Source organism: Stigmatopora nigra, chromosome 9 (assembly GCF_051989575.1).
Source record: "Stigmatopora nigra isolate UIUO_SnigA chromosome 9, RoL_Snig_1.1, whole genome shotgun sequence".
Classification (NCBI taxonomy): Eukaryota; Metazoa; Chordata; class Actinopteri; order Syngnathiformes; family Syngnathidae; genus Stigmatopora; species Stigmatopora nigra.
The window spans coordinates 12,165,464-12,190,049 of NC_135516.1; the positions used below are offsets into that span (position 1 = coordinate 12,165,464).

General features: G+C 40.1%; 3 protein-coding genes across 5 annotated transcripts; 2 read left to right on the forward strand and 1 right to left on the reverse strand.

Moving 5' to 3' along the window:
• Positions 1 to 64: 64 nt before the first annotated feature.
• On the reverse strand, positions 65 to 11,129 carry LOC144201384 (transcriptional repressor p66-alpha-like). Of its 2 annotated transcripts, none has more exons than XM_077723976.1 (11): positions 10,944 to 11,129; positions 5,325 to 5,809; positions 3,965 to 4,115; positions 3,607 to 3,735; positions 3,458 to 3,535; positions 3,248 to 3,367; positions 3,011 to 3,184; positions 2,693 to 2,942; positions 2,187 to 2,575; positions 1,395 to 1,626; positions 65 to 1,184 (listed from the first exon to the last, which is right to left on the reverse strand). In XM_077723976.1, exons 2-11 carry the CDS (start codon positions 5,804 to 5,806, stop codon positions 1,045 to 1,047), a joined length of 2,145 nt encoding a protein of 714 aa, XP_077580102.1. In that variant the 5' UTR covers positions 5,807 to 5,809; positions 10,944 to 11,129; the 3' UTR covers positions 65 to 1,044. The 2 variants fall into 2 exon arrangements, with proteins under 2 accessions (XP_077580102.1, XP_077580101.1); XM_077723975.1 differs by having other exon boundaries at positions 3,011 to 3,187; positions 10,944 to 11,128.
• A 3,980-nt stretch (positions 11,130 to 15,109) lies between these two features.
• Positions 15,110 to 18,266, forward strand: armc6 (armadillo repeat containing 6). Of its 2 annotated transcripts, XM_077724488.1 has the most exons (7): positions 15,110 to 15,486; positions 15,688 to 15,773; positions 15,856 to 16,426; positions 16,532 to 16,677; positions 16,762 to 16,893; positions 17,387 to 17,524; positions 17,597 to 18,266. In XM_077724488.1, exons 1-7 carry the CDS (start codon positions 15,366 to 15,368, stop codon positions 17,807 to 17,809), a joined length of 1,407 nt encoding a protein of 468 aa, XP_077580614.1. In that variant the 5' UTR covers positions 15,110 to 15,365; the 3' UTR covers positions 17,810 to 18,266. The 2 variants fall into 2 exon arrangements, with proteins under 2 accessions (XP_077580614.1, XP_077580613.1); XM_077724487.1 differs by having other exon boundaries at positions 16,532 to 16,893.
• A 291-nt stretch (positions 18,267 to 18,557) lies between these two features.
• On the forward strand, positions 18,558 to 24,023 carry slc25a42 (solute carrier family 25 member 42). The gene is made up of 8 exons (XM_077724489.1): positions 18,558 to 18,952; positions 19,858 to 20,020; positions 20,176 to 20,287; positions 20,525 to 20,550; positions 20,639 to 20,805; positions 20,895 to 21,011; positions 21,239 to 21,390; positions 21,456 to 24,023. Exons 2-8 carry the CDS (start codon positions 19,943 to 19,945, stop codon positions 21,779 to 21,781), a joined length of 978 nt encoding a protein of 325 aa, XP_077580615.1. The 5' UTR covers positions 18,558 to 18,952; positions 19,858 to 19,942; the 3' UTR covers positions 21,782 to 24,023.
• Positions 24,024 to 24,586: the final 563 nt, after the last annotated feature.

Below are 24,586 nucleotides of genomic sequence, written 5' to 3' on the forward strand. Positions count from 1 at the left end.
TAACACCACTTAATGATGTTCAGGGACATATATTGCACCAATGTTCATACAAAACACCAAAAAATGAAGTTTTAAAATGTATGTTTTATTCATTTTGGAGCTAGGAAAAAAGTTAAAGCAAAAAAATAAATTTTAACAATCAGTTTCACAACTCAATTTAAGTTTGGTTGCAAAGAAAATATGCAAGGTGGTGAGAAGATTAAAAACAAATACATAATTGTCTTGTGCTTTCTAGGTTCACTGTGGGAGAAAAAGTTCTCTATTGAATGAATAATGGTTTCTTGTCCCAACGTGTTAAAATTCAACTCCTCAGAATTGGCTTTTTTTTCCACTGAAGATCTGACACTCAAATTCAGATGACAAAAACATTGACATGGATAAAAAAAGAAGCAAATTACAGATAATTATAAATGATATCACCATGCGTTGTTAGCTAAGGTGCAAAAATGAACATTAGGTTTTAAAATGTAGACATGCTGTTAACAAAAAATGCAAAAAATGCAACAAAAACACCAAAAAATCATTGTTTTTGAAAACCACAATATAGTGAGTTTAAAAAAAAACAAAAACAAAACATCAGTCCAAAAATAAAGAACAAAAAATAACTTATTGTCAATAAAAATAAATTCAAACTTTTTTTTTAACCTATAAAGATGAATGTAATGGAACATTTACAAGGCTTATCCGGAGTAATTTGCTTAAAGCTATGTGTATTTATTATTATTTTTTAGGGGGAGCATGACTAGAACCAAGTATTTAAGCATAAATCATTTAGGTGTTTTGATACAAATCTCAGTCATCATTTGACTACACAAACATGAGAAAAGTACCAAGTTGAAACTCCTTTTTCAAATCCAAACTATAAAAAGGGACAGAAAACCTTAAAACTAACAGAAAACAAAATGCTTAAATGAAAACACACATGAAGGAAACGTTTTATGTCAATGTTTCAGGATTGTAATTCCCAAATAGTCCTCTTGGGGCGCTGTTGACCGCAAAATTGGAGGAAAAAAACGAACAAGTGAGTGGGATTTGTTTTCTTTTCTATTTCCATGTGTTTGCAGTCTGCGAGATGGATGAGCGAGAGGGGATCATGTCCAGCAGGTACTCCCTCTGGCGTGCATCCACACTAGCTGAGGTCTTGTGTCCACTCAGGCTGGGGTTCACATACGCCATTGTTACACCTGTGTGATAAAAAAAATGAATAAATAAATCAAATCAAATGAAAAAACATACTAAAATTCAACTGAAATGTCTGGAAAAGACATCAAGAACGTGGGGACACTGCAATTGTCGTCTGAGATTGGTTCGCTGGGGGGCCGGATGGGAGTTTTAAGAGAGCGGATGGATGAGAGGCGCCAGAGTCGGCCTTTCTGTGAAAGCCAGTAGTCTACCTTTGTTGCTGTTGCTCTGCTTCTTCCATGAAGTGGACGAGGCACTACCCCCGCTCATATTCCTGCTGCCGCCGACTCCGCCGCCGCTCACCTTTGAAATCTGGGCAGAGCGCTGCGTCACATGCTCGTGCTTACCTGGTCGGCTGACCAGGGAGGCGGCCGCCACGGCGCTTTGCAGATGGGAGGACGATGAGAATGACTGAGGGACGCCCCTGATGCTCCCGTGGGTGCTCTGAGTGAGGGTAGAGAGAGGATGTAAGTTGGGCAGGGTTAGCAGTGACACTAAAACATCCATTTAAAAAAATGAATTCTTCATTCCAGCCCACTGGTGTCAAAGTGGCGGCCCGGGGGCCAAATCTGGCCCACTGTATCATTTTGAACGGCCCAAGAAAATAAATCATGAGTGCCGATTTTCTGTTTTAGGATCAAATTAAAGTGGAGTATAGCTGTATATTACATTTCCTGATTTTCCCCCTTTTAAATCAATAATTGTCATTTTTTAATAATTTTTTCTGTTTTTAGTTCAAAAATCATCTTGTTAAATCTAAAAATATATAAAAAAGCTAAAATAAACATTGTTTTAGATCTATAAAAACTGAAGATTCAGGCCTTTTAATCCATTTATAAAAAAATACATCCACTGTTTGACTGTTTACAGCCTATGGGTACCTGTTGTTAACAACTCACTAAAAAAAGTCTTAAAACGAATATGTTCCTAGCTTATAGTAAAAAAAAAAAAATCAAAATCGCCCTGTTATTCCCATTGTGACAGGGTGCCCCCCCTCAAGTCACCTTGATGGATTGATGGTGGACGACGTTGGCCCCTCTGTGCATAGAAGACGAGCGGGCCTGTTTCAGCTGCTGCGCCACCAGCTGCTCCGCCTTCAGCGACGACGACGACAACGATGAACCGCCGTGTGAGACGGACGAAGACGTCTGCTGGATGAGGCGTTGCTCGATTTCCTGCTCCTGCTGCAACGCTTTGACGAACGCCGCTTTCAGCCTATTGGTGTGCTCGGCTTTCAGAGCCTTTTTCTGATTGGACGACATGCAGTCTTCGCAGAGGACGTTGCCGCCTTTGGCCTTGTCCTGTCTCCACCTGCAGGTGAAGTCGGTGTGGCATTGGGTGCACATGCTAGGCTCTTTAGTGGCCGGCTTGGGTAACGGCACCCCCGTTTTGCCTGGAGAAAAAAGGCACAAAGTTGGAGAAATGTACAAAACCAGCCGCCAACCAATATTCCCTCTAATTTGCAATTGCGCACTCGTGCAGTTTAGAGGGAACATTGCCATCAACATACCTCTGTGAATGCTATCCAACAGGTTCTGGACCACTTCCTCCAGTCCCACCAGGTAGATGAACTCATTATTGGCTGCCGAGGGCAGGAAGTTAAACTCAGGAGCGGGGGGCTTGGGTGGCGGGATCTCCAGGAGTGTCTTCTCCAGTTGTTTCCGCAAAGCCAGTTTGGCCGCCGCCTGGCGACTAGCCGGACTGTCATTGGCTCCCACTACGCTACTTCCCGAAGAAGAAACCTTCATACCGGACGAGCCCTGCAATTGGCGTCCAAACGTTAGTTTGACATGGTTACACGGGGGATATTTCGTAGTGAGATACTGACCAATGAGGCTGCAGAATTCCCCACTCTGATGAGATTCGGCTGCACCATGTTTCTCGGACCCTGTCCTGCAGGGGTTGAAGTCCTGGCACCCAACAGCAGAGGGGGCGGTCCCGAACCTCCACCTCCAGAGGCTGCCAACTGATGCTGTTGTTGTTGCTGGCGAAGCGCCTGGATCTGCTGTAAAGATATAACGTTAGCGGGTATTAGCCTAGCCATCAATTAGCCAAAGGGACTTACCTGTGCTCCTCTGACCAATGGCGGCATAAGGATCTGGGAGCCATGTTTTGAGGAAATCTGCTGCCCTCCACGCACCAAAGGCGGAGGTATGACCGTGCCCAAACTCCGACCGGTTACAATCTAGTCGGACAGACGGAGACAAACGATGGGAAATTTTGCCGGAGAATGGAAAGGCGACCATTGTGTGAGGCGCTGTGGTTTAGGTTTAACCTGCTGTGAGCCTTTGCTGCTTCCGATAGTCCCTCGTATTAGAGGAGGTGGGGCGCAGGTAATGGACAATCCTGAAGACTGAGGGATGGGAGATATTTGGGGGTTTAGGCTTCATAGAGAAGATGTGAAATCCCATTTTTTTAGCATACCTTTTGAAGACAATCCCTTTGTAACTGGCTCTGTCGGAGTTTCTTCAGCAACACTAGCTTAGCCTCCTCCAGCCGGAGTTCCTCTTTCAACCTCTTGATGACACGCTCTCGTTCAGCCGGGCTGCTCTTCTGCATTGGAAACACAAGATTGGACACTTAGAACTTGATTATCAAGTGGGCCGGACCATTTTAGAGATAATATCTAGATTTCTTTTTTTTATAAATGAATTAAAAGAACTGGATTAAAAGACCTGAACATTCAGTTTTTTTATAGATCTATAACAATGTTTATTTTAGCTTTTTATATATATTTTTAGATTTGACAAAATGATTTTTGAACTTAAAAAACAGGTCTCACCATGAGAAGTTCAGTGTCCAGCTCCTTCAAGTGGCTCACACCATTCACAGGTGGACTTGGTGAGTCGTTATCCGACAAGATGATGACATCATCATCATCGTCCTCCTCCTCTTCATCTTCAGGTGATGGAGGCCGCTTCTCTCTTTTGACACTATTGAAAACAAAGAGATAAATTGAGCATTTATCCTGTAACTAGCCAAGGCTGCACTAATGACAATGTGCCATAACGGAAATAGACGTCCAATCTATTTTGACTGAGAGAGACAGAAATAAAGAAAATGGACGTCATTCCCCGTGGAGGCAGTTATTGAAAACTTCATAAACAATCACCATTTTGTGCCATCTGAATTGATTTTATTACACCCCAAAGCACGCAGGAATGTAGTAAAAAAATGAATATCATCTATTTTATTTGTCTTATTTTTGTTTAGGACACACGTTGGACTGTAAAAAGAAAACTGGGTCAGGCTTGAGACTGTAGTCACAAATAATGCATTTTTATGAAGCATAAGTCAACACACTAAAACACGAGGACGGTCGGCCTCAGTCGCCCTCTTTGTGGTCGTGTATGTGTGAGTGTGTGTGTGTGTGTGTGTGTGTTTCCTCGGGGCTTAGCACCATCATCACTTCCTGTGGATTAATCACTATACTTCCAAAGTAGTCACATGATCTCAAAGTCATTATCACGTGACTGACTTTTCCTCCAATACGACAGCCCCTCCCCTCTTTGCTTCTTCCATGGTGGTAGCCATGACAACAGCCGGCTGGAACCGGTTTATGACACACGGCTTCATTTTGTGTGCGTGGACTTTTTTTTAGGGTTCAGGTGGTGGTGAGTTGTGGCAAAATGGAGGCAGACCAAAGGTCACCTTTGAGTACAATTGTGTCTTTTGCCATATAATGTAAACATCTACAAAACTTCCTAAAGTATTTTCATGTCCAAAAATAATTCAATGATATGAATTTTGGGCCATGTTAATAAAAGTAGTCCCCAGTATCTAAACACCAGTTTCATGCATTGCCATTTTTCACGTCTGAATTTGAGGATTTACACAGACTTTAAAAATGAATTGTAGACGTGACTCGTAGCGTTCCATTAGCTCACCATTTTTCACTTTTTTATGATGTTTTGCTCTGTGGTTAAGCCTCTATTTGGAGTATTTGGGCAGAACCCAAGACATTGGAACGTTTGAGTTGATTACAATCTAATGATTGGTTCAGAAAATGAACAAATGCAGACAACAAACATTTTTATCCAATTTTTTTTTTGACTGGCAAGGCTGGCAATGTCCATTCACTGCCAGTCAAAATAAATTAGACAAAAAAATAGTGTGGAAAATGCCCTTCAAATGGTTCTTACCCTTTGGAAGTGCTCATGTCAACTGGTTGCTCACCAGTCTGGACTTCCACTTTAATGGTTGCCTTCACCACCTCGGTAGCAGCCAACATGGCAGCAGACACTTTTGCTTCCGTGGGCTGGAAACGCTTCACGGCATCCACGTCGTTCTCCGCCTTCATATCCTTGTCAGCTCCGTCGCCGCATCCAATCGGATCGTCCGATTTTGCGGCCTCGGTTTTCACCGGCTGGTGTTCAAAAGATGGCGCTAATTGCCCCGGTTCCTCGTTAGATCCAGTCCCGATCAGACTCTGATCACCCGGTTCCAGTTTGGGCTCGGGTTGAGGTGAGATGATCTCCCCGATGGTGTCTTGGGAGTCCTCCAGCTTAGGTCTTTTACTTTCATTTTCAGAACTGGAAGGTTCCGTAGTATTCGGCGGTGGTGTTTCGTCCCTCTCCAGTGCCCTTTTCTGGCTACGTGTCTGGCGGACGGCCTCCTCAGACATCCCCTGTGAATACATCACCAAAAGGATTTGGTTACATATGTGGATTAGGTTGGGGGGGAGTTCAAGCAAAACGGAATATTCAGGTCTTTTAATCCAAAAAAAAATCTAAATAAGATATCTAAAATGGTCCGGCCCACATAAAATCACGTTAAAGCGGCCCGCGAACCAACCCGAGTCTGAAACCCTTGTTTTAAACGATGGAGACACCAGGTCAGCCGGCCATTGCTCGGTAATAATTCTACCCACATTTCCACTGATAATGGCACTATGTGTGGAATTCCTCATCAAATAAGCCGAATTACAAAAGTAGAAAGCCAAGAAAGAGAAAATTACATATCTATGGATTCATGTATTCACAAAATCCAACATCCATCTGCCATCATTCCACTTTAACAGTACACTAATCATACTATTCAGTTTACAACTCCCTAAATATACCCTAAACGCTTCTTCACATCCAACAAAAGAGGAAAAAATGTCAAATGTGCCAAAGGTTGACATGTTCCAAGTCGGACCAATACGGCATGCAGTGGGAGACGACCCTTGCCCTTAGTTCACAGAAAAGATAGTCAGAGATGCACACTTGAAACTATCACTCTATAAAAACTTCTACTGTTACATTAAAAATACCATTCCTGCATCTACAGAACACCACCTGCCAATCATACAGTGGCGATAAATGAATTTGTACCATAAAAAATAGAATTACAACCATGTCAATTTTCACATCTCAATAGGGGTAACTATGATGCATATTGAATATAGTAACAACTGACTAAATTGAAGTTTTTTTTTTTCATATAGGTTCTTACATCACTAAAACACACATGACATGACCCTTCCCAGGATTCATTGGGACACACAAAGCACTTTTCCCGAGAACTGGTTTAAACCAGTTAGCTAGTGTGTGTGTGTGTGTGAAAGAGAGTGAGACGCAGAAGCTAGTTTTAACCCTTCAGGTGCCGGAGCAGACACTCAGTAGCGGCCATTATACATACTGTAGCAGAGGGAACGCCGCCACGTACCCCACGACCTCGAGACGACTTGTTTTTCTCTTACACCGTGTCTGACGGTTTCACATTTCATCTTCGTGGCATTTTTTTTTAACACGCGTTTCCTTTGAGGCCTTACACACACATACTTTTAACACATGGATCATGGCCCCACTGACCCACCCATGAGCATGGTAATAATACACGTAACCAGTCTGAAAAGTGTATAGGCAACTAAAAAAAAAAAGGCATGAAAATGGATTGCGTAGATCTGATGGCGATGACGTGTACTTGCCCTGCTCGTATTGCGCCACATTTTTTATTCATATTTCCCATCAGCTCTTACAGCCTGGAGGGAAAAGGTCAAGCAACTAAAAACGTAGTTAAGTGTGGACTGTTTAGCTATTTTTCCACCACCCAAAATGAGAAAAAGCACTATTAATTCTGAATTCTGTCAAAAAAATATCATTCAGAAATGGGGTGTGTCAACTATTTTACATAAGATTCAGGTAAAATGAGCATTATTGTCTTTTTGTATTGATTAAGATAAAAAAAATCTGCATGTGACTACAAAATGAAATGAGTCTAATACTTCATACTTTCCAATGTGCTCAAGATACATTAGCTACAGTTGTGCATGTGACAACATGAGGATTAATCTATGATAATCTAGTTATTACGGCTCAAATGAGGAGTTATTTCAGGAGGACTGGCAAATGAAAATATACCACATAGGAATCGATCACAGGGCACTCACTCCTTAAACTGCTTTTAGGATAAAGAACCATCCCAAGTAAATCAGATGTAGGATAAACAACTATCAAGACAGTGGACTGAACAAACTATTAAATGAATTGTTGTACATTTGTTGTGCAACTTGGAAATGTTGAACAATGTCAGACCAAAATGTTGCAAGAAATGATAACCACCGCTCCCAGCCTAAAAGCCACCATCCAATTACCGTATTTTCAAGACTATATGGCGCACCTCATTTAAAGGCGCACCGTCAATGAATGACACATTTTATTTTTTCCATATATAAGGCGCACTGCGTTATAAGGCGCACTGTCTATTTTGGAGCAAATTTAAGACTTTTAAGTGCGACTTATAGTCATGAAAATACGGTAATACATTTTTCAACCTTAATTCTGAGTTCCAGTCCAGTGTTATGGTGGACCTTCAGGATCCAACTGTCCTCAAATCAAGTTGTCCTGTAAGACAGCGGCTTAAAATGTTGCCTCCAGACAAAACCTTTCCACAGAACAGTGGCCTAGCACACAAACACCCTCAATCAGTCTTGTTCATGCTCAGTGTAGCGGCACTTTCTAGAAAAGTGGAGCAGAACAACGCTATAAAACTTCTGGGTATATCCCAACTCACGCGTTCAGGTAAAGCCTGGTAATTTTTGAATTTGACCAATGTACTCCGTCAATTTGACGGAATGAATTGGCAATGTCAGCAAAGTCCTTCATGACATGTAACCTTCTCCACTCTTCTTTATTTATCTGACCATTCATCAAGGCTGAAGCCCATTTGTTCCCAGACAATGCCTCAATGATTGTTTAAACTGCTGTTGCTGCATGCAAGGAGCTGGCCACCCTAGTATGCCCAAATGGTGAGCAGATGTCCAAGTTATTTAACAAACAGTAGGTAATTCAAATCATTACTGGCATCTGAAGCATGCTTGATACCGTTAGAACGGCAGTATTAAGATGACGACACATTCGATAAATGAAAAATGACTTGATGTTACACTGATCACCATCACAACATTAGCTAGACATCTAAAATTGACCATCATCCAACATTGCATAGTGAGGATTTGAAATATACAATGTGGATACTGACATGACCGGACGTTTGGTCGCCGGTCAAATGTACTTAGATATTAAACAGTACTTATATATTAAAATCTCTTTCTTAGATATTAAACTCTCTCTCTCATGAATATAATTTTAACCAAAAGACCTGCGACCAAACATCCGGCGACCAAACGTCCGGCGACCAAACGTCCGGCGACCAAACGTCCGGCGACCAAACGTCCGGCGACCAAACGTCCGGCGACCAAACGTCCGGCGACCAAACGTCCGAGCACCGGATACAGAGGGTCACTGAGAAATCAAAAGTATCATCTAATTAATGGTGTTGCCATTAAAAATATTTTTCTCTTTCAAAAATAAGGAAATATCTGAACATTTTGAACAACTGTATGGCCAAACAATAGCATTTTGCCATTGCATTGTGATAAGAGCAGGTGATATCACAAAAGCCTATCTGAGGAGTGATGGACATTATGACATAAGACCTTAATATTTCATCACACGTACAAACATTGCCACAGCTGAAGTTAAACAGCAATATCTGCTGCCTCAACAAGAAATACGGCTTGAGCTTTGTCAACATAACGTGAACACGCGCACACTAGCTTTTGTCATACATCAACTGAAGGAAAAGTCTTTGAAATGCTTGATCTTTCATGTTGACAATCCCAAATTATATTTAAAGTGTTCTTAATAGATCAACGATACACAAACTAGATTGTAACCTGGGAATCGGCAGAATCAGAATGGTCATTGACGGTGACGGACATCCAATGCATTTTAACTGATAGTCAATGCTAGCCATTTAGTTCATAGTCCATTTGGATTGGGAGATGGGTTTGTAAAATATCCAGTCAAATAGATTGTACATCCAGTGCCATTAATAGCAATCAAACATGAGCTAGTTTGTCCAGTTTAAATGAATTTAACATCTATTTTTGTCAATGGCATTTACCTCTGCAATGGAATTTTTCCGGCTTCTTGTCTCTATTTTGCCTTTACTAAGATAAAGGCACATGGATTTATGCAACAGAACAAGACAGATTTAAAAGAGAGGGATGGGATTCAGTTTAGTTGAACATTGTTCTCATTGGGGTTCGAATTTGGGTTAGGTATTGCACGTTTGCATTGTTTCAGGGCATCGTCCGGAAGAGTCTGAAAGTTCATTCAACTCCATAATGGTGACTTCCTCGGGAAACGCTTGAAGTTTGGACTTAAAAGACATGGTTGAACTTTTAGGAATTGGACAGAATACCCACGAAGGCCAAAAATCCCTGAACTAACTGGCTCACTTTGTGTGTGCGTTAGGGACTATGTGCGCGTGTGCGTGCATGTGTGTGTTCAGCTTTAAGACGAGGAAGACTACGCTTGTCACAGCGAGAAGTAGGAAGATTAGCTACTGGATAGCACAACCAATAGTGGCGGCAGCCGTCGGGCATAAAATGGACAGCGGTTACTATAGTCCCCAGTCCACCTCCCTGGTAGAGCCCAGAAAAAGTCAAGTCGCCCCTTTAAAAACTAAACCCAGCCCACAGTACATGTGCAACTAGCCGGCTTTTTTTGTATTGTTGACGCTGCCTCGGAAGAGGTGAGCTCGCGGAGGAGTTAGCCAGCTAACATTAGCTCCCCCGCACAAACAACAACAAGCAGTCACTTTAGCTCGTATGTTCAAGGCACACGTGAAATCACAAGAGCCACAATATATACTTTGGGTGAGGGTCATTTACCCCCCAAAAAGTAGTAGGTTAGTAAACAATAGCCAGAACCGAGTCCGAAATGGTGACCTGGCGGCTCCCCCTATGAGGGACAGCCGTCATCTTCACCGAGGGAGCAGCAACTTTGAAAAACATCCCGTTTTTACAAAGCCAAACTTGAACGCAGCAAACCGGAGGACTAATGTTTACCTTTTCCGTCCCCCTCCCGAGGGGAAAATGGTCGAGTCGGAACTCAGTAACGTAAACGAACCGGCCCACGACCGGAGCTTGTCGCCGGCGAGGAAACGTTATAATCCCGGCTCCATTTCACCACTTCCAACGCACGAGAGAGCCGTTCCAGTAAGCGCGACAAGCTTCGGAAAATACCAAAAAGAAAGCATTTGACTAGAGTGGGGTGCCCCCTCCCTTTCCTCACGGCTCAACCTTTGGCTCTGCGGAGAAGTGTTACTTTTCAACAGCCCATCAGCTTCTTTATCGTCACAGATAGGTGGAGGAAGAACTGGCTCCTTTCGACGAGACCGAATAAAAGGCTCCCCTCGAACCACTCCGTAAAAAAAAAAAACTTCGGCCCCCCTCCAACCCCCCCTCGCCGTACACACAGACAACTTACTCGGTAGCTTTGTCGCCCGTACGTCGCCGATGGTCGCCCAAGGAATGTTTAATCTCCTGTTAACCTGGATAAATGGTTGCTTTTTTTAAAAAATCAAGGGGATATCCTCTTTTTTTCGGCCCTCCCCGCCGCTGCCGCCGCCGCGTCTGTTGCCAAATAATGCGCCTCAACACACATGGAGCCGCTGCGTCCTCTTTAGTGGGCATGCGCACCTCGGCATACCAGGGCGACGGGATCACATCATGTAAGCCGATGACCACCAAGTCCCAAGGTATAGGGAGGATGAGCAAAGTCAAAGACCCCCTACAACCAACCCCACCACTTATCCTGGGTGTCCCATGGGTGATTTTTCTCCAGTCTCCAAACCAGGGGTGGGCAAACTTTTGGGCCCAGGGGCTACATTGACTTTAAAAATGTGACAGATGGGCCGGGTCAGCACAAGATACGATACATATAAAAAAGTGCATCCGTTAACAGTACATATGACACAAACAGAAAAAAGGACTAATATATTAATATACTCATCATTAAAGTCAAAAGTATAAAGTACAAAGTCAAGTCAAAAGGAATGCATTAAGAAATATTAAAATGTGATTTAAAAAAAGATAGAGGGGCTGGGTTAGGGTTAGCACGTTGGCCTCATAACTAGCAGGTCCCGGCTTCAAATCCAGGTCAATCCATCTGTGTGGAGTTTGAATGTTCTCCCCGGGCCTGTGTGGGTTTTCTCCGGGATACTCTGGTTTCCTCCCACATTCCAAAAAAAACATGCATGGTAGGTTGATTGTTACAATAGGAGGTTATAATGCGACAGTAATACAGCAAAATGTTCCTCTGATACAAAGGACAAAGAATAAAGTCAGGAAGAAATGACTAAACTGGCTATACTGCTCAACTGAGCCAAGAAGCTTAGCTGGATCATCAACTTGTCAAATATGGAAATAATGTTGTGTTAATTGCTCCAGGGTGTAAAACAACTATTCTCAAGCTCACACCAAAAGTTTCATTTTATGTTTCAGTTTATGTTTCATATGTACTGTTAACGGATGCACTTTTTTATATGTATCGTATCTGGTGCTGACCCGGCCCATCTGTCACATTTTTAAAGTCAATGTGACAAAACAATATCAGAATGCAAAAAAATACATGTAACACTTTAGCAGTAGTAACAAAACCCTCCTATATTTCAAGGCACCAAAGATAACGTTCAACAACAGCTCGTACTTTTAAATATTTGTATTGAAAATACTTTGTCGTCAATTAGACAGCCTAGACATGACCACTTACTAGCTTTCCTCCCGAGCAATTCTCTGCCAGGCCTTGTTTAACAGCAACTGTCTTTACTTCCTTATAATTCTGGAATGCACGCCTAATTAGATTCAGGTATGGCGACTGAATTGGCCACTGCGTCACTTACATTCGAATTCTTTGCCTTTAAAAAATTCCTGTCTATACAGAACACTTTTTGAAGCATTTTGAGCGAATATGAGCAAATAATATTGCCCCAAAACGTTTGAAAGACTGATTTTCTACCATTTCCCACCATCCATAAGTATAAGGGAACCAGTTGGGTTTGATTTAAAGGCAAGATAACACATTGAAAAAATATTTATTTTTATACTTGGCCAAATTGAAATGTGAGAAAAAGGGGAAAGCTTTCCCAACGGTGGCGCCAGGCTTTTTGATTTTTATCTCTATAGGAGAACATCCCCGAAGATGAAGCTATCCACAATCCGACTATACTATAAATCTGATGGTAGCAGAAGAAGTCAGCATAAGCACTGGAGTGTGAGGGGGGCCACTGTTCTCTAACAGGTGGGGGTTGGTGCCTTTGAGTGCTTTGTCAGCTTCATTTTGCCATCCTAAGCTTCTCTTTAGATGATGCTGTGTCATCAGGTCTGATTGTCTATGGCTTCTCATCACGTCGCACCATCTCCTGAGGCCATACGTTAAAGTGTATGCTTCGCTAGGTATAACTTTTGCTCTTTTAAAGATCAATATATATATTTTTTAAATAAAGTTCTACACAGGTTGGGCAGATGTTAGAAAAAGTTTCGATGTCTCGAGAATTTTTTCACTTGAACTGGGGTGTGTAAACTTTTCATATTTACTGCTCATGTATGTATCTTGTTTCACTGAAGGATGGTTTTGTGCTGAGTCATTCTTAGGAATGTAATTACTAGGGCTGTTTTTATAAGATTCTAGATGGCTAAATTGCTAATTTTGTATGTAAAAATGTTGGTGGACTGGAGGGGAAAAAGTCAATAAAAGTCTAAAAGATACAACTTGGAAAGTGTGTTGATTTTGAAATTTCGTTACATGAGTAATGAAAGTGTTGGCTAAGATAATAAGATAATTGCTTTGGTAATGACCTCCCAATAGTGATGGTTTGTGTCCTACTGGTGGACATAATAACTGGAAGAACTGGAAAGTTCAGGAAGTTGAAGAGATGGTAAAAGTACTCACACTTTATCCTTAAATAAGAGTTAGAAATGTCTAACAAATGGCTCTGGGAAAAGTACTGATTCATCTCTTGTAGAGTGAAAGCTAGACTTTAATGTTCTTTTTACTCGATAGGAATAAAAATGCCACTCAAAAATCATTTCTCTCTTTATTCAAAATTAAAAAGTGAAGGGAACCAACAACTGTATTCAAATCAAGTACAATGCAAAATCTACTCAAGTGTGACAATGTAGTAGTATTTGTACTTTGTTCCTTTCAGAAATTGTTAAATCTTTAATGAGGAATATAAAAATTTCATTTTCTTAATGCCAATAGATGGTGCTGTGTTACAGTTGTTTTTTATACACTATCAGAAGTAGCATCTAAAATATTTACGCATTGCCATTACTACAGTCATTACCACCATAAAAATGCATTAGTACATAAATTCCAAGTGTCTTAGATATAACTAAGACAAAGTTTGAACATTGATAGTTTGTTTTAGGCAATTACTTGTGTAATCACAAAAAAATACTACTAATATATATATTTCAAGAAATACTTATCTGAATCCAGTACCAAACAACTAGTACAACTAAATGGTCTCAGTACAACACTAATAACGGCATATTCTATTCATTTGAATGGTGATTTGAGTTGAGAGCTCGGTTACAATACAAAATAAATTCGTAAGTCAATGCACTGCTGCTTGTAGATGAGTTTTTTTTCTTGGTCTCCTGCTGCTGGTATGTCAAAGCTCTATATTTAGTGAAATCAACTTTAGAGAAAATTACTGGATGGAAATATGTCACTAATTGGAATGTTTGTGCGGAGGCCTAATGGCTGCCGGGAGCAAGACGACAGAGTTAAAGTTAATCCTCGTAAAATGTCATGACAATGAAGGCAGGAAGAGGTTAGTGCAGCGACGAGGAGCAACGGCTCACTATTTGGCAGGAAATGGCTCTTCTCGGCTGCGTCCAAGAAAGCCTCAGGCGTCCCAGAAGTTCAAACTCATGACGAACAGGCTCCACCCCCTGGTGACGTGAGGGTCCTGCGCCCTCGTCGACCTGCTAGAATCATGACAAGACAGCTTCTGGTCGCCATATGATGTTCTATGTATAATATCATCAATTGATGAATGGACCAATTAATGACATGAATGCCCCAGTGACAATTATCCATTAGTATTTTATTCTCAGACCTATAAAATAAGGTCAAATCAAATATTCCTGGTGAAGGAAATTTGGTTGTTGTAGCAATAAGCAGAGTTTTGTTTCACAATAATTGAATTGAATGGTTTTATTGTCATGATACAAGTATAATGAGATTTAAAGCTAAACCTTGTTCTTACATATAATACATTTTTTCTTCATGCATTCCTATGGGAAATGTTACTATATCAAAATGTTTATCAAATATTGTGCTCACATACTTTAGGACACAGGTACAATGATGAATCTTTAGAATTAGAGAAAAAGTTAGATTACTAAATTTAAAGGTTTGAATTTATTTGAATTCATTACCTTATAAAGTGCCTTGTTCTTGTACAATTTCTACCTATTTATTCATTAAATTATGTTTATCTGGTCTTTATATGAACCATGTATGTGATTTTGACTCATAATATTTTTGCCACAATTAAAAATTCAAAACCATTAAAAAAAACTATGGAACATTATATTTGTGTGTGTTTTAACCGAACACATTCAAGTGTAGGACCATTTTACGGAGCCGGCGATTCACTAAAAGGGATCGGAAAGAATTACTTAACGCACACACGACCAACAAACAGAGTTATATTCCGTAAACTGCGTAAATTCTCCGTAGTGCTTTCACTATACTGCAAGGAGTGACAGGGCGGTATCAAACATTCTTGTTTTGGTAGTAGAAATCTATTATTAAGCAACGTTTTCCAGCGATAGCCACTTCAAAATATATCAAAAAGCTATAGCCATAGCAGATAATAACTGGAGTGAATTAAAAATGGCTCTACGGAGGATTACCCAGGAAACATTTGATGCTGCAGTAAGAGAAAATGTCGAGGAATTTGAGATGGATCCTGATGAGGCTTTAAAGGACGCTGTGGACCAGTTTCAATCTCAAGGTATTTTTATCAAAAAAAATCAAAATAAGAACATGCAATTGAATGCAGAATTTTCTGAATCATAACAAGCATTTTTGATTGAACATAGTTACCCAGTTATAGCCTTTCCACAACAGAATATAAACGTATATTCTCCAAATATATTGGTAATATATGGTATTTGTATTCCTGGTTTTCCTATTAACAGTTTAATTAATGCAGGTGTGGACCTCAGCTGTATCGTTAAAGCTGTACCTGCCGAACCATCAGATGACAAACAACAAGAGCAAACACACAAAATATTACAGGTTGATGGTATTCTATGGAATTTATTAAGCCTCTATGCACTGCCCATCACTTTCTAATGTTATGTTTCATCCATTTTTTTAGACCTTGGAGTCCCTCAGTCTTGCACAAGAATCGGAAAATGTCACAAAAGCTGCGGCAGAAGTCAAAAGTTTCACCGAGCAATGTTTACATGGATTTGCTGAAAGATACCTGGCGGGGCAGAAAGGCGCTTATCCCATCATTCTAAGCCAATGCCAAAAGAGCCTGGGAGAGAAGGAAGCCATTTTGGGTGCTGTGACCGCTTTGGCTGCACTTACTGATGGACAACCAGATTTGTTGGACGTAGAAGGAAAGGGTTTTCTTTTGGACGTTTTGAAAAAGCATCACGCCGATTCGTCAATAACGCGAGCTGCAATTTCCACCGTGCGCCATTGTTGTCTGAAACATGAACAAAATAGACAGGATTTGGTCAAAGCGGGTGTCCTGCCGCTTCTGACGGACGCCATTAAACAACATGGTGGGTGTGCTGATGTGGTTAAGGAAGCCGCCGGAGCGCTAAGGTTCATGACCTTTGACGATGATATCCGAGTTTCGTTTGGGCAAGCTCACGAGCACGCCAAGATGATTGTTCTTCAGCATAATGGCCTCAAGGTCTTGATTGAGTCAGCAAAAGGTGAAAAAATGTTTAATTGTAGGAAATTATGTCAATTTAAGGCATGTTTCACGAAGTGATTTTGTGAGGGTAATATATATGTAATGGTTTTCTTTCTATCCTCAGCTCACAGCGACAATACCTCTGTTCTAAGTGAGCTGTGTGCTACTTTATCCCGATTGGCTGTGAGGAATGAGTTCTGCCAAGATATCTGTGACTTGGGTGGCTTGAAGCTCATGATGACACTACTAGCAGACAGTTACGAGTCAGCGGTACCAAAACAAAGGTTTATAAAGATCTGTTATTTGTTCACATTGTCACTGGGTTGTTGTCGTTTTTGTTTTTTGCCCTCGCAGGAGTTGGTGCGACAAATCCTGAGCGCAATTCGAGCCGTGGCTGGAAATGATGATGTGAAAGACGCTGTTGTAAAAGCAGGAGGAGTCCAACTGATTGTTATCGCCGTAAACAGACACATGACGGTATCTGCGGTGAGTTATGGAGATGTGTGTGGTCACCAGAGTATGGAAAAGTGTTAAGACCTACTGCATGCATGCATGTACATCTATGTGTATGTATGTGTATATATGTGTATGTATGTATATATGTGCTTATATATATGTATGTGTATGTATGTATGTATATATGTGCTTATATATATGTATGTGTATGTATGTATGTATGTATATATGTGCTTATATATATGTATGTGTATGTGTGTATGTATGTATATATGTGCTTATATATGTATGTATGTATGTATATATGTGCTTATATATATGTATGTGTGTATATATGTGTATGTACACTGTGTATATATGTGCTGATATATATGTATGTGCATGTATGCATGTGTATATGTGTGTATGTACACTTATGTGTATATATGTGCTTATATATATGTATGTATACCTCCAATTCAAAAGAAAATGGTGTTCATGTAACATGAGTTTGTCTTTTGTCCATTTGAATCTCTGTTTTCAGGTCTGCGAGCAGGGTTGTGCTTGCCTGGGCGTCCTTGCTTTACGCAAGCCCATCAACTGCCAAGTCATCATGGAGGAAGGAGGAGTCTTGGCAGCAGTGCAGTCTATGAAGGTTCATCCTGACGTTCTAAATGTGCAGGTAAGCCTGACCACTCATCCATCCTTTCCCGACATACTTTGATTTATATTCCCTTTTGTGTATTCTAAACAGAAACAGGCTTGCATGCTGCTACGAAACCTGGTTTCACATCAGCCCAACTATAGCCAACTCATTCTGGAGATGGGGGTTGAGGCCTTGATATTGCAAGCATTAAAGACCCATCAGGATTGTGGGGATATTGCCAAAGCTGCCCTCAGGGATTTGGGCTGTAAAGTGGAATTACGGGAGTTGTGGACCGGCAAAGGTGGCGGCATCACCAACTGAAGTGGGAGGAGAAAGTCATGTTATCATCATGTTATAAGTGTGTCATGTTTTTAAGCAAACAATTCCATTTTATTTGGGTTCATAGTGCCTCTTTGAAATAATAAAATGGTTGCCAAATGTCAATACATCTTGAAAAAACCCATAAACAAATACTAATAAGATCCAAATATTATGTTGGGTCATTTGGCAATTGAATTTTAAGGTAGATTCATTGAGGCCTCATTCAAAAAAAAAAAAAGCCATGATAGTGTTTTGGTGTTTTATTTTCTTTTGATACATTTTTCACGAGTCTTATTTATCTGTGCTATGCAAGGTATGTGAATTCTCCACCCTGCAGATTGCATCTTTTTTTAAACGCTCAACCTTTATTGAACTGGTGCATGTTTTACATTATGAAGTGTCACTTGGTACACTATTAAACAAAACTGTTAGCCAAAATAAATACTGAAATAAAGAAGTCATGTTGTACTGAAAAAATCTACTCTGTATGAAACTAAATCTAATTGTCTCCATATTTTGAAAAGCTGTGGTTGAAAAAAATAAAATCAATTGTGCTGAAGTAAACTGAGATATTTATATCAAAGATACCCATATTATGCATCACATAGTTAACACAATTGACATTTACTTAAACTCTTCTGAGCCACCACAATATTTCAACATCAAGACATAAAGTTCAAAGTCAAACGATTCCTAAATTCTACTTCCACTTCTACTTGACGCCCCTCCATCTGTCCTATCATGGAACGCCTGGCCCCAATAACACTACACTTCCCAGAATGCCTCAGCCTTCCACACTACTACTTCCAACTGGCTTGTTTGGGCTTGTGACAGGAGGATCGCCAACAGCAGCATGGACGATGGCAACCACTCAAAGTCACCATCGCACCGTTGAAAAATAGAACCACTTATAAGTTAGTCTCCGCGTTACTCTGTTTAAATTAAGTTAAGACCAACGCATGCAAGGTGGCATTAAAATTAAAGTAAACAGTTGTGCAGCAGCAAGCTACCGGCTAGCTAGCATTACCTAACCAAATGTTTGGCTAACTTTCATTCTCGAGGGAAGCGTCGAGAAATTTATATTTTCCGACTGAAAAGTACTCGCTGAAAAATTAATTCAAAGCTGTGCCAGTGTGAAATCAGGTAAGGAACTGCTTGAATATCATTGTAATATTATTGTATTATTAAAGATCAGGTGGATGAACAACATGGTGCTTTAACGTCTGATAGCTTAAAAACAGGGTAGCATAACACCCATTAAGAAAGCTTTGTATTGTTAAGTTTGTGTCAGAAAAAGTTCTAATACTCCTGTCAATAATGATATTTATTTGAATTAATTGTTTGAAAAGATACCTAGAAAGATATGTCCATGACATGGCTTCTGACGATACTGTTTCAACGTATAATTCAACTAAAACGCCATTATATAGCTTCTTTTTAGTATGACAATTGACTCTGAAACTTCTCTTGGCAAAATTAGCTGGTGTCCTGAGAGGTTAAAGATGATAAATAAGTAATGAATACCTGCATAATGATTCGCTTACTTAAAAAAAACAATAGTTAATCAGAGTGAGTTAGGTTACTAGTAGTATAGTCAATGTTCTTTCCATGCAACTCATGACACAAACTTGTGTTAAAAGCATAACCTTGTAGTGAGCAAGGCAGCCTGCATGTTTGTAGTTCTCATGGAGGCCATCTACCCGACACCTTTCACCTACAAGTCAACAGTTGTGTTCTTCAGATATTTTAGGTTCCAAATTTGCTCGGGATCTTGTTTCACAGTCAACGTAACAAATGCACATGAGTGTCCTATTCCAAACTACAACAGTATTTGTCTTCTAAAAATGTATTTAATAATTACTATTGGTCAGAAATGTTACTTTTTAAACCTCAAGAAGTTTGCTCTAATTTGAGTTTGTTCATAACAGCCTTGGGCAATCAATCAAAATGATTGCAGCTGGATTTCCTGTCAGCCCAAATAGATTGTATACTTCTTTCTATTGGCATCAATGGCATGTTAAGTTATTATTCCTTCTGACCCTATATAGTACTCTTCAGCCCCCAGAGCGACTGCCCTCTGGTGGTGTGATTTATGAGTGCGTCCCGAGGAGGCAGTGTATATAGTCCCCGGGAATGGGGAGTGAAGTCCAGGATCAACATGCAGCACTCACTCAGGGAGAAGTGCTGCCACGGGCTTCCACGCAGTCTGAAGTGAGCTATATCATGATTATATGCTCAATTGTACTTTTAGAAATTATTCATTACTATAAATCAATGCAAAGACAATATATTACACTCCATACATAGTCCACAAACATATTAGGTAGTTGAGTAAACTCTAAAGTGACCTTTTTCTTACTGCCCAGGGCTTGAAGCAGACCCGTTCTGTCATCAACTCACTCTTCTCAGGAGCTTTGGCAGGAGCTGTTGCCAAAACAGCTGTTGCTCCGTTGGACAGGACTAAAATCATCTTTCAAGGCAAGATGAATGATGGGATGGTCTAAATATGGAAACTGTTTGTTATTTTTAGATTCATTGGGGATTGAGTCGCATATACATCTGGTTTATAGCTCCGGTGGATATTTAAAAAAACAACAACTTTTGACCCTATTCATTTGACCTGTAGCCCGTATAACTTGAACAAAGTTCTTTAGATATTTTATGACTTTGGTCCTGGTATTCACAAATAATTGAGAGGCGACTTTGTCTTTTCAGTGTCTTCAAATAGATTCTCAGCAAAAGTAAGTTTGAGTTAATCAAGTATTTCTGTTGTGCTAAATTTACCACTTATTAATGTGAACTATTAAATTGACAAATGTTGCATTTCAGGAGGCTTACAGATTAATCTACCGCACATACCTTAAAGATGGTTTATTCAGTCTATGGAGGGGCAACTCTGCCACCATGGTGCGAGTCATCCCATATGCTGCAATCCAGTTTTGTGCTCACGAGCAGTACAAAAGTCTCTTGGGAGACTACTATGGCTTTCAGGGCAAGTGAGTGCAAGCTTTATTTATTACAAATCAAATTTGTCAATCTGCTATGGTTGTGTATTTGACCTCTTGACCTTTGACCTTTGATCCAGGGTCCTCCCTCCACTGCCAAGGTTACTGGCTGGCTCAATGGCTGGTACCACTGCAGCCATGATAACGTATCCCCTGGACATGGTGCGAGCACGCATGGCTGTCACACCAAAAGAAATGTAAGGCCATTTAGTACATGTGTAACATACTATATTTTCTCTTGTATAAGACGGACCCCCAAGTCACAATTTTCAACTCCATATTCATGGTTGTAATATAGAGTACAAATATTAGTATAGTAATAGTTGTCACATTAACTCATTTCTAAACATGGCAATTTACACTTAAAGAAGTTGCCAGGTCTGTTTATTGCATATAGGAACAATTCAATGTGTTTCTATTTTAGGTACAGCAATATCCTTCATGTTTTTGTGCGGATTTCCCGGGAAGAGGGACTGAAGACTCTGTATCGAGGTTTTACGCCCACCATATTGGGTGTCGTCCCTTATGCTGGTCTCAGCTTCTTCACCTACGAGACACTAAAAAAGGTTCACGCAGGTAAAGTCTTTATTTTGTGGGTGCAGATTCTTGATTTTAGGCAATAATGTCGCCATCTTTTGCAGAGAGAAGTGGGCGTCCGCAGCCCTACACGTTTGAACGCCTGGCCTTCGGGGCCTGCGCCGGCCTCATTGGTCAGTCGGCGTCGTACCCTCTGGACGTGGTACGACGGCGCATGCAGACGGCGGGGGTCACGGGTCACACGTACGGCACCATATCCGGCACCATGAGAGAAATTGTTGCCGAGGAGGGCGTTATTCGAGGACTCTATAAAGGCCTCAGCATGAACTGGGTCAAAGGGCCCATTGCGGTGGGAATCAGCTTCACCACCTTCGACCTCACTCAGATTCTCCTGAGGAAGCTGCATGAGATGGGCTACACGTCTCGGTAAAGGTGAGAAATCTGAATTTTTGGATGTTAGCCTACTTTTTAGGGTTCAGGGAAAAGTGAGCGTGGAGTTTTTGTCAACCAGGCAAACGCTCACAACGACGGTAGGTGGTCATGTGTGTCAAAGTGCAATATGTTCTGTAGTTTGTTTTTGTTTTCTGTATACTTGTGGGTACGCTAAACTGAGACAGTAAGTGTAAATGTTCAATACACCCCAGGGAGCTGCCTGATCTGTATAAAAGCCATGCCTACCAATCCAATGCAAACTTATTTAGGGTCCATGTTAAAGCTTTCATGTCATATGAGATTAGACCGTGAATGGGTTTTACGTGAAAGATAAAAGTGGAATGAGATTTTGAATTGAGAATGTAACTCTTGATACCCGTTGGCTGTGTAGTTACATCAATAACAAGTTGTAGTTTTTTTGTATTAAATATACAGTGGTACCTCTACTTACAAAATGAATTGGTTTCTTAACTCGGATTTTTTGTAAGTAGAGTTGCACCTGTATTTTAATTAACCTTTTCACCAATTTGGTATCCTACAAGTGCAATCAGTGGATTGCAGTCAGGTGCTTCTTGTTTTCTGCTCCCCTCGAGAACCAGTTGGCCCAGTCAGAAGCACCTGACTGAAAATCACTGATTGTACTTGTTGGATACTCGATTAGCAACAAAGGTGGAATGATTTGCCCACCCCTGGATTTATAGCACAAAGCACAAAAGTTGGCAGACTAGATATATGAATTTAATTCATCCCATAGAATAAAATGAAATGATACAACTATAGGAAAGCACATGGTTTACACTTTTTTGATGAAAGTCCAGGTTCATTTCTCAGCTCACCTTACAAAAATGTGCATGTTAGAATATGTGAGGTATCAAAATTTGGTTCTTTGTCTCTTATGTGTGCCCTGTGATTGGTCAGTCCAAAGTCTACACCAACCTCTCCTTATGTTTTTTATTCCTTTGATTTGAAGTTTGTGCCTTAATTGTAAATGAACACCACCCAGTTTACTGAGTACTCACATGAATTCATCATGGTTGTACTGTGTCATATCACTGACTTGTCATAGTTTCGTATTGTGACCATTTGACTGACATTTTTCTCTCTTAACTGACCGATTCCTAAAACTGAAATACCACATTGTTAGCGAAGAGGCATGAGAGAATTACATCCCATCAGCATTAGCATATTTTCTTTTTTAGGTACTTGTTTTATGGCCAATTTTTCTCAAAGGGAAAAACCTGACTGACCGGTTGGTCTGTGTGGGCCACTAAAGTGTCTTTTAAATGTGAGAAACAATCTTAACATCATTTAGATAGCAGCCTATTTACACTACTGAGGCGTTTATATAATGACTTTACATCAAGAAATGTGAATCTGAATAAGATAACACAACTTTAATTTGTATCTTTTTATGGATAGTTCATAACTGGGGTTCTTAGCCATAAACAACTGAGAATCCTAACACCAATTATGTCCTAATTACAACCAGAATGATAACCTTTCCTAATTTTAGTTTTCATATGAAATATTCTGGTCTAGATACTTGAGAAATTTCAAGTTTTAAGACTTAAAATATCAAGCCGGCTTTGACACCATTCTATTTGGTCCTTAGCTATGATGGCACAAAAATTGCCTTTTTTAAGTTTGTATTTTTATCTCAGCAGCTGCAAAAATGAAACTCATAAGTCGTGACTAAAAAGTGCCTAGCGACAAATAGGTAGCATGTTACAATGACTCGGCAACTTTGCAAAACAAAACATATTTTTTTGGAAGGTCTGCTGCTGGAAGTGTCTTTATTTGGACTATTTTTTATTTTATACCAGTGTTTTGTAACCCTGATCAATCAGTTTGTGCCGTTTGAAAGTGTTTGTAATGCTAATATGTCATAAACCTAGCTAAATGATGCAAATTGAATACCTATATTAATATTCCTGGCACCCTCAAAGTTGATGTGAAATCTCGTTTTAACAATGACCTCATGAAATACTAACAAAATTACATTTTGCCAATTTAAGTGATGAATTATTTTATTGTCAGATAAACATAGTATTTACTGTTACCACACAATTTTCATAGCAACAAATATCGCATGGTCAGGCTTGCATGAAGTTGTTTAACAAGCAGTTTCGTCAATTTTAAGTGAATTGTGCCATCTGAGTGTTAATGTGCCTGCTTATCCACTCTCCATTCATTCAGATTGACTTTTTTGCAAATGTCAAATAAAATGGGTTTACTAATTATCCTTTTTTATCCTCTATCTTGCAATCGAATAGAGTGAGTTGATGGTGCGGCATGACTGACTGTAATTGAGTAATATGGCCGCTAGAGGGACGCCCAACCTTCGAAACGTATCAGTTGCCCTATGCCATTTTAATAATGGTCGTTAGATGGTGCTATAAGCGCAACTTTTTCAGGCCTCTGCACGAAAGGTTGTGACAAGAGTCCAATTTGTTCCCCTCGACGCTTGAACTTGAACCTTGACTGAATGAATCATTCTAAAAATCCCAAATTTAACACTCCATAATACGCTAGCCACGAAGTTTGTAACCATTATTCACTTATTTGTTACTCGTAAATAAAATCAAATAAAATAACAGTAATAATAATAATAATACTAATATATAATAGTAACTAATAGTAATACATTTTGCGTTGAATTTTTACCTTAAATGACAAATGATGTGAACAAATGGAGTATAAAGTCAGAGTGTAAAAAGAGGAAAAATGTGCTATTTGGTGCTTATTGTGAAGAAGGCCAGGATGCAGGAGAGTGTTTCAGAAGATGTGGTTGCTATAGATACTT